The sequence below is a fragment of the Odontomachus brunneus genome, unplaced genomic scaffold (genome assembly GCF_010583005.1).
Source record: "Odontomachus brunneus isolate Ranch 3 - 2012 unplaced genomic scaffold, Obru_v1 Obru_scaffold_034, whole genome shotgun sequence".
Lineage (NCBI taxonomy): Eukaryota > Metazoa > Arthropoda > Insecta > Hymenoptera > Formicidae > Odontomachus > Odontomachus brunneus.
In genome coordinates, this window is record NW_022639484.1 from 714325 (window position 1) to 725300 (window position 10976).

A 10976-nucleotide genomic window follows, 5' to 3' on the forward strand; every position below is an offset into this window, starting at 1 on the left:
AGAGAGAGTGAGGGGGGAGGAGGAGAGAGAGGGGGGAGGAGGAGAGAGAGGGGGGGAGGAGGAGAGGGAGGGAGGGAGAGAGAAAGAGAGAGAGAGAGCCGTTTCTATGAGATACCCAGCGCGTTTTCTGTCTGCGATTCTCTCTTTCTCTCACTCTGCACTTTTGCGAGATGCACGTCAACCGCGAGATGTAAAATATTTCAGACGGAGGCAAAGCCTGCGGTGGGAAACCTCGATGGAACGCTCGCGGTATGCAAGGCGGGTACACGAGTGGAAAGAAGCTGCGCGTTGCGCGTTAGTTCTTGGGTGCGACGTACGCGATGAATAATTATCGATCCGTCAATGGCTTCACGCGTGTTTGAGATCTATCCGTGTTGGCGACCTATCCGTCTGTTAAATGGCGATAGTGTCGAATTACGGGTTGCGCGAGACACGGCGGCGACGCGACGATAATTAATGTCGAAGCGAACGTCGGGAAAATTCATTAAGGTCGACCGAACATTTTCTGTTAACACGCGATAAAAAAAAAAAGACATGTGTCCACGATGAGGCGATCGGATAATGTTCGTTTCGTTACCCAGCGTAGTGCTATTTGTATGTGTGCGCGCGCGACGTTCTAATAATTAATTCGTTTAACTCCATCAGTGCCTTTGATTTCATCATTTGCGCGTATTTCTTTCTTTCTCTCTCTCTCTCTCTTTCTCTTTCTGTCGCTCTCTCTGTTAACTAAATTATTTAATTTTCATAAATTATTCATCGGTTACCTGTCTATGAAGTCAGCACGTCATGCACAATTTTCTCATCATGTATGTACAACTTCATATCGATTCACTGAACTTTTCTTCTCACTCTACACTTACTTAATATTATACACTGCACAATATAAGAATTCTCTTATCGATCTAAGGCCGGTATTCATAGCTAGACTTTATATTTAAGATCGTCCTGAGGTCATCTTTAAATGCTGCACGAAGCATTTCATTGGCTACGGAGTATCTGAAAATAAACTTAAGACCAGCTTAAACGTAAGATTCGACTATAAATATCGTTCTAAGTCTCGTTGCATGCAACTTTGGGCAAGGTTGAAAGATCGGGAAAATTTAACGATGCATGTAGGAAATTAAAGGTTTCATTAAAGGATTAATCACGGGGCACTAACGCGGCTCATCAATTCGTTGATATCGATAGATAACTTCGCGCGAACACGGAAGTATGTGGGCCTTCCTCGCGCGCATTTGCATGCGAATCATGCGAACGATTGCGGTGCAAGACGTGCGTCTACGGCGATAAAGTGCGGCGAGAATTGGGTCGCTTGATACGGTACCCGGTAGTCAATAGAGGAAGATTCCGCGGGATTTATTGTGCACCCGTACGCGCGCGTCGATACACGCAGCCACGCGCGAACACGCCACGATCGGGCACACCGAGAACAATTAGGCTAACAATGACTTTGAAGCAGCGTCCGGGTCACGGCTCTTCGGCGTTAAAGCGCCCCTTATTCCGTACGTGCTTCGCGAGCGGCTCGCACTTTTTACGGTCGATCCCGCGATAACGCTTTTCAATGAAATTCAACTTTTACTTTGTAAAAGCAATAAAAGCGAGCGATTCTGCATTCTTACTGGCTACTTTGAAAGATTCTAATTAAAAGATACCGGCATACAGCCGTTATAGAAATGACAGGGGAACGTTCTGATGAATAACATATATATGTCGTTCTGATGAATAACATATGTATCAAGCAAACATATTTTTAAAATAAAAGTATCAATTCTCTTCGGACACGTATCTAATTCTGAACATTATTTTGGTATATTGTTTTGAATATTGTGTTGTTTTGGTCCTTAAATACGAATATTGAAACTTTTAACATTTGAAAAACTTTTAACATTTAACATTTAAAAAACTTTTAACATTTAACATTTAACATTTAAAAAATTTTTAACATTTAAAAAAAAATATATATATATGTAATATATATATATATATTTCTTTTTAATGTTAAAAGTTTCAATATTTGTATTTAAGGACCAAAACAACACAATATTCAAAACAATACAATATACCAAAATAATGTTCAGAATTAGATACGTGTCCGAAGAGAATTGATACTTTATTTATTACTTCAGTTTATTTTCAAATACTCCGTAGCCAATGAAATGTTTCGCGCAGCATTTAAGATGACCTCAGGACGATCTTAAATATAAAGTCTAACTATGAATACTGCCCTTAGATCGATAAGAGGATTCTTATATTTTGCAGTGTATAATATATATATAACATATATATTCAATATATGTACATCTACATTTTACATTAAAAGTTTAAATATTCGTATTTAAAAACCTAAACAATAAGAATGTCCAGGATTAAATACATGTCCGTCCATTAGTATTTTACTTTATAGATAACCCTGCAATTTGAAATAAACATATTTTCATTTAACTTCCAGGGTTTGTTATGTCATGTATCAAGTAATTCATAATTTTCGAATTTTGTCGTTATTGAAGTTAATATTTTAGATAATAATGGGAAAAACATTTATTCTATAATATAAAATGAAAAAATCGAATTTATATGATCGAAAAATTTCGAATATAGTCAAAGTATACAAAGTGCTTGGCAATTTATGACACATTTGTTGTATGCAGAGAACTCATTCAAGTGAACACAAAATTCTTCTAACGTTTCGTAAATAACTGTGTGCTTGAACCAATATATTAAACTGAGCAAAAAAGTCTTCTATTACTTTGCAAATAATCACGTAGATTTTTAGTTATTAATTAAAGAAGATTGCTGCATTATCGCACGCACAATATCACGTATCAATTTTATCTAATTACATTGAAAAACTCAGTTGAGTTAACCAAAATTTTGTTAAAATAAGGTGGAACAAATGTTTCGGTTATGAGAACCAATATTTGGTACTTTGAACCAAAGGTTTGATTTTGTGAAACGAAAATGAAATAGGTTTAGTTTCAGAGAATCAAATCTTTAGTAGAAAGAACGAAATTTTGGCTCTCACAACCGAAACATTTGTTCGACCCTATTTTAACCAAATTTTAGTTAACCCAACTAAATGAATTTTTCAGTATAGTAACTCAAAATTTCACAAAGTTTGCGAAATAATAGAGGAATTTTGATGAGCACACACAATTGTCGAAGACTCTGCATAATAATATTACGTAAAAATTTAATTCAGGATTTCAACATTTTTCGAATTCAAAAAATGATACTTAACGTTTTCCCAATTTCAATCCAGATTCAATCGATGCCGATTACAAAGTGTCGAAAGCCCGGGCGATAAGTATCGGCCTACCAAATTGCTAATAAGCGACCGATCCCGTGATCTCTCTCCAATCTGCCATCCGCATTTAACTTGTTTATTGTTAGCGAAACGACGGCGGTAGGGATCGATTGAGACGTCCGCTTCGGAACACGCCAGCCCTAAGGGCCCCGGCTAATTGCTATAATTAATTGCGTGATTGCTATAGTTAGATCGATCCGGATTACCAGTTAGAAGAGTGTAGCTTCTGCCGCTGTAATGATACAGTCACACAGTAAGATATATTGGCCTGACGACTGTTTCGGTTCGATTCGCGACCGGTATCGCACACCGACCGCACGCTGAGAGGGAAGTCCACGATTCGATCAAAAATTAACAGGCGAACACGCGGATCGACTTGACCGGTAACTTGATCGGGTAGCCCGATCGGATATTATATTGCTCGAATGAAATATGCGTTTGTTAATTTTTTATTGAATCGTGAATTTCTCTCTGAGCGCAAAAGTCGCGACATTCCCCATCGAACAATATGCGAGTATAAAATGGGATCGTTAATGTAACTTTGCTATTTTACACACGCAATTATATTTTATGTTCTCATAGATTTATCTTCACGATTGCAAAAATTTTAATATTTTGCACAACGTAATCCTAGAACGATCGTGCTTTTGTAATTTTGCGATTTCACTTTGCAATATCCAAAAAAATTATGATATAATTTTGGGGAAATAATTTTATATGACTTTCGTGATAGGCTCGCTCGAGGTTGCGGCAATGCCTTCGCGACTAAAATTCGCAACGTCGCAAAAACGACGCAAGAACGGTGAATTAGAGGAACATTTAACGAGAGATCAGCGAGGCGTTTGAAAAAAGAACGAGGCGCTTAACGATTCGTCGACGATGAAAAAAAAAAAATCGGGCGAACCCGCGGTGCGCTTTTACGACACGGTAGGGCTTCGACTCTTTATGTCGAATCGGGACATTAAACCGCCATCTCTTTAAAAGCGTCGTATTTCTTTCATCGACGTTTGCGGTTTGCCTGAGTTACAAACGAAACTTGTAACTTTCACATTCGATAAATATAACGGCATGTACAATTAATTCCGGTAGTCAAGGGCTGCTTTGTCGATCGTGAAAAAATACGTATTTCATATAAATTATATATAGAGAATGTCTCAAATTCTCCTCCGCAATTTATGTGGGAATGTAAAACAGATTGAGGTGAACATAATTGTCCCATACCGTTTTGCGATATTCGCAGTCAATCTCAAGATATTACTTAAAGAAAATTAGTGAATGATCACACGCGATATGGTAGATGAGCTGTAGTGACGTCATCTGCCGTTGTATATTTATAAGTCAAACTGAACAAGAAAGTTCTTTACCATATGATATAGATTTTTAGATATTAAAGAAGCTTTGTACAACATCGCGCACAATCATGTAACATTTCTCTTTCCTTAATAATTAAAAATCTATGTGGTTGTTTGTAAAATGATAAAAAGGACTTTTTTGTTCATTTTGACTTAATATATAAGCACATAACAACACACATCGTCACAAAAATGTATGATATTGTATGTTATAATATTATGTTTGTAATATTTACAATATAAACATAGTATAACTGACCCATGTAAAAAACTTTTACCAAGAATTATAATTATTTGAAATAAAAAATATAGTAAGGTAGCAAATATTGAATGGTAAGAGAAATTAACTATTTTATATAGCCATTACAATTGGAATATTTGGCAAATATAGGTAACTATATTCTGTGTTCATTTTGACTTAATATATAAGCACATAACAGCACACATTGCCACACTGAGAGAAAAATGTATGATATTTGGAACTATAATGGCGTAGTAAAAAGGTTATAGTTAGGAATATCATTTTTATAGTAAATGTCACCATAATGTTTGTAATATTTACAATATAAACATAGTATAACTGACCCATGTAAAACTTTTATCAAGAATTATAATTATTTGAAATAAAAAATATAGTAAAGTAGCAAATATTGAATGGTAAGAGAAATTATCTATTTTATATAGCCAATACAATTGGAATATTTGGCAAATATAGGTACATGTAACTATATTCTCCAAGCATGCTTTACTATACACATAGAATAATAAAATGGTGACTATAAATCTGTGTTCATTCTGCTATATCTTCATGTTTAATTGAACTATAAATATATGTTTGAGACTAAAACGAACTATAAAATATAGTGAGATTATAGTTATTCCAACTATTTTTTCTCTCAGTGTGAACAAAACAGTTCTCTACCATTTTGCAAATGATATAGATTTTTAGATATTAATTAAAGAAGCTTTGTGCAATATCGCGCACAATCATTTAACATTTCTTTTTCCTTAATAACTAAAAATCTCCGTGGTTATTTGTAAAATGATAAAAAGGACTTTTTTGTTCATTTGGACTTAATATATAAGCACACATCGCCACACTGAGAAAATGTATGATATTTGGAAGTATAATGGCGTAGTAAAAAGGTTATAGTTAGGAATAGCATTTTTATAGTAAATGTCACCATAATGTTTGTAATATTTACAATATAAACATAGTATAACTGACCCATGTAAAACTTTTACCAAGAATTATAATTATTTGAAATAAAAAATATAGTAAGGTAGCAAATATTGAATGGTAAGAGAAATTAACTATTTTATATAGCCATTACAATTGGAATATTTGGCAAATATAGGTAACTATATTCTGTGTTCATTTTGACTTAATATATAAGCACATAACAGCACACATTGCCACACTGAGAGAAAAATGTATGATATTTGGAACTATAATGGCGTAGTAAAAAGGTTATAGTTAGGAATATCATTTTTATAGTAAATGTCACCATAATGTTTGTAATATTTACAATATAAACATAGTATAACTGACCCATGTAAAACTTTTATCAAGAATTATAATTATTTGAAATAAAAAATATAGTAAAGTAGCAAATATTGAATGGTAAGAGAAATTATCTATTTTATATAGCCAATACAATTGGAATATTTGGCAAATATAGGTACATGTAACTATATTCTCCAAGCATGCTTTACTATACACATAGAATAATAAAATGGTGACTATAAATCTGTGTTCATTCTGCTATATCTTCATGTTTAATTGAACTATAAATATATGTTTGAGACTAAAACGAACTATAAAATATAGTGAGATTATAGTTATTCCAACTATTTTTTCTCTCAGTGTGAACAAAACAGTTCTCTACCATTTTGCAAATGATATAGATTTTTAGATATTAATTAAAGAAGCTTTGTGCAATATCGCGCACAATCATTTAACATTTCTTTTTCCTTAATAACTAAAAATCTCCGTGGTTATTTGCAAAATGATAAAAAGGACTTTTTTGTTCATTTGGACTTAATATATAAGCACACATCGCCACACTGAGAAAATGTATGATATTTGGAAGTATAATGGCGTAGTAAAAAGGTTATAGTTAGGAATAGCATTTTTATAGTAAATGTCACCATAATGTTTGTAATATTTACAATATAAACATAGTATAACTGACCCATGTAAAACTTTTACCAAGAATTATAATTATTTGAAATAAAAAATATAGTAAGGTAGCAAATATTGAATGGTAAGAGAAATTAACTATTTTATATAGTCAATATAATTGGAATATTTGGCAAATATAGGTACATGTAACTATATTCCCCAAGCGTGCTCTACTATACACATAGAGTAATAAAATGGTGACTATAAATCTGTGTTCATTCTGCTATATCTTCATGTTTACTATAAATCATGTGAACTATAAATATATTTTTGAGGTCAAAACGAACTATAAAATATAGTAAGATTATAGTTATTCCAGCTATTTCTCTCAGTGCACTATAACTCATCTACCATATTGCGCGTCAACATTCACCAATCTTCTTTAATTAAATGTCTCGACTATTATTGCGATTATCGCAAAACGGTAAAAGACTTTTATGTTCATCTCTATCCGTTCTACGTTCTTATAAAAATTGCGGAGGAGAGTTTAGGACATCCTGTGTATCATCATAGATGAAATATACACGTGATTGACGATACGTATATCGCTTCGGCATTTCGCGCAGGAAGTTATAGATTAAGAAAGATCGCACCTCAGCTTTTTCCTGGCGAGGAGTCTGTTATCGAGCTGCGAAACACGATCCGTAGCAATCCTCGTAAAAAAATTGTCGAACCATGTTGTACGTGTGATAATAACACGGTGTGTGGCGATACTTGCGGTTTAATGATTAAGGGTTCGCGTTAACGCTCCACGATGAAATTACAACGTCGCGCGATAGAGTACGCCGTCGCGAAAAGAAAAGGCGCGAAAAATCGCGGAATCAGCTATACTTAATGATTAACATCTCGATGCCGTTTACATTTAATATCAACCTTCCCTGCTAATCTCATTGCGCTGGAACAAAGCTCGAAAAAGTGTGGAAGATTGAATGGGATTAACTATAGTCTCTAACTAATTCAAAATATGCGGAAACTCTCGATCCCAGCTGACACCGGACGTTTCAATCTTATAGTTAATCTATCACGTATGGCTAATTATCGCATAATTTTCCGCTCTATTTTTATTAATACACTAACAGCTTAATTTGCAATTCAACGAAGTCGTTAATTCCGATAAAGCTGCCCACAATTACTTACTTATTTTGTAGATGCGTATCACGATTATAGCAGATTCTACCTTTTCGTTGTACTTGAAACATTTCTTTTATCTCTATCACATCCGTTTCGCGTGTCTCATGTATTAAACATATACGTTTATAGATATGTTTATTTCAATAGAATTATAAGACGAATCTCTTCGAAAGAGACTCACCGAGACAATGCGGAAAGACTTCGGCGTTTCAAACACCCACGCGCTCATTATCCTCCCTTTCATCGGCCACACCGATAAATCTGAATAACGTCCGTTCTTTTCTCGCTGCATTTTCAGGCGATACGGCACCAAGTGCGGCGGTTGCCTCCAAGGGATAAACCCGCAGGATCTCGTGAGGAAGGCGAGGGACAAGGTTTTCCACCTGAATTGCTTCACCTGCCTGGTGTGTCGGAAGCAGATGAGCACCGGCGAGGAGCTCTATGTCCTGGACGACAACAAGTTTGTCTGCAAGCAGGACTACCTGTCGGGCAAGCCGCTGCCAGACACGCATCACGTGCACGGTCATCACGGTGAGTCGCCGGGGTCAAACCTCTTTTCAATAGTCACCTCTGCGGAATATTGAAGATATAGGATTAGCGACAAAGTCATTGGCGTGATGCGATTGCAATCACCGATGTTTCTCTGAAACATGACTTCAGCTGACTGTATACACAAGGAAATATATACTGCATTCAAGTAAATAAAGAAGCTTCCTTCAAGAATATTGCACTAGTTTATATATTTTCAAATCGATTATAAATTCATCACTAGCATATCAAATTTATTTAAAATATATTCCGAGTCCTAGGAAGTTTAGCATTTTAATAAAAAATATTAAATTGAAAGAAAAGTTCGGTCTACTTATTGCATATACGAGCCAATTTGTTCTTTGATAAAGTTTTATATTATTCTTGTAGAGGGAGTAAAAATTTTTCTCTCGAGTGCATGATAATGAATTCTTCAAAAATTTTTGATGGGTATATTTTAAAACTATTGTCAAGAAAATATTCCTTATTAAAGATAATCATTACTCAAAAATAGTAAAGTGAGTAATCGCTTTTCTTAACACTAGAATGATATTCTTCTGTTGGGCTAGAGTTAGTATTATACGGGTAATACTTAGTTTTCAATCTTCACTTCCAACATCATGAACTTAATAAGACATATAGTTTAACCCTTTGAAGACGAACTTTCAATATGTGTTATCTGTAACTTTTACAGTTTTTGATAATCGGTAATAAAAGGCCTGGCTATATATTTTGATGTACAAATAGGTAGGGATTGTAAAAGGGTGATATATATTTGTACCATCAGTCTTAAAGTATAGTAAACAAATAAACCAAGTCTTGTTTTGCAAAATAATTTATTTCTTATCAACATTATAATGAAACAAAGGGGTGATTATAAGTGATATTTAGAAAAACAATTTTTGCAAAGAGGCAAAAATTTTTACAAAAAATCTTCAAACAATAGTTATGTTAGTAAAATCTTACCTGATTTTACTACGATTAATTGTGGGCAACTTTATCGGAATTAATGACTTCGTTGAATTGCAAATTAAGCTGTTAATATATTAATAAAAATAGAGCGGAAAATTACACGATAATTAACCATATTAACTATGAGATTGAAATGTCCGGTGTCAGCTGGAATCGAGAGTTTCCACATATTTTGAATTAGTCAGAGACTATAGTTAGTCCCATTCAATCTTTCACATTTTTTCGAGCCTCGTTCCAGCGCAATGAGATTGGCAGGGAAGGTTGATATTAAATATAAATGGCATCGAGATGTTAATCATTAAGTACAGCTTAGGAAAACAAAATCATAATATTACAAAAAATATACGTTTTTTTAGTCAAAAAACTGACACACACTTTTAGCACACTAAGTAGTCAAAACCTAACCTGAAATGCAATATTCGGCTATCGTATTTTACACACATGCAGAAAACTGCGTGGTATATCCTCGTGTCATTTTATATTTAAAAATAAATTTTCAGTCTTTAAGAGATTAGTGCTGGTACATATATATATATATATATATATATATATATATATATATATATATATATATACCCGGAGGCTTTAAAGGGTTAAAACTCAAACGCGATGTTGAATTATTAATTGTACAATCGCGAGTAGAAAGATCGCTTATCTTTTTTTGCGAGTTTAAGAACGTCTTGTCCAATGGGAGAATCTATTTTTCCGTTGAGAGAATTCCCCAATTGGACGGATACTTTTTTAAATTCATGAAAAAGGGTGGACAATCTTTTTGCGATTGTACATAATCTATTTTCTTTGAGTATTCGTTCGTCTGTTATTTTCTTGCGTTATTCTTTAAAATATTAAGTGGAGCCAGGAAAGTAAAAGCGGTTTGCGAAGAAGGAGCATATTTCACGGTGTCATAACTTGTTCGCGTAGATCGTTCGTTCCGTTCACAGATGAATTCGCCGCGGAATTTAAATTCAAGCGACATCTCTCCGACAAATACGCGTGAACTCCGTGCTTAGCTTCTGTCGATCGATATCGAGACTGGTCAACACTGCTTCGTCTCGTCACTGATGATGACGATACTTTAACAATATCCGGTTCTCTCGTGTGTACACGCACTGAGAGAAAAAATAGTTGGAATAACTATAATCTCACTATATTTTATAGTTCGTTTTGGCCTCAAACATATATTTATAGTTCATCTAAACATGAAGATATACGAGGGTGGTCTGAAAAGTTTCCGACCTCAACGTGAAGATAGCAGCACTTGTAAATAAAAGCTAGTGAATTTCGTTGTTCATCTGTTGACAGTTACTCACCGAAGTTTCAGCCATTTTGGACTCGCAGTTGTTATGTAACAGTCGTTTGAGTAAGTTGATGTGAGTGTTTTTGTGAAAATGGACAAAATCGAGTATCGAGCTGTCATTAAATATTTGTTTTTGAAAGGCAATACGCCTACGCAAATCAAAGATGAGTTGGATTCTGTGTATGGGGACTCTGCACCATCATTTAC

General features: G+C 34.4%; 1 protein-coding gene across 4 annotated transcripts in view; it reads left to right on the plus strand.

The window, feature by feature from the left end:
* Positions 1-10976, plus strand: part of LOC116843650 (LIM/homeobox protein Lhx5) — a 70453-nt gene that overhangs the window by 45058 nt on the left and 14419 nt on the right. For all 4 annotated transcript variants that reach the window (XM_032814228.1, XM_032814226.1, XM_032814229.1 and 1 more), the window contains exon 3: positions 8271-8503. In XM_032814228.1, coding sequence (XP_032670119.1) covers positions 8271-8503 — 233 coding nt within the window. The remainder of the gene's footprint in view (positions 1-8270; positions 8504-10976) is intronic.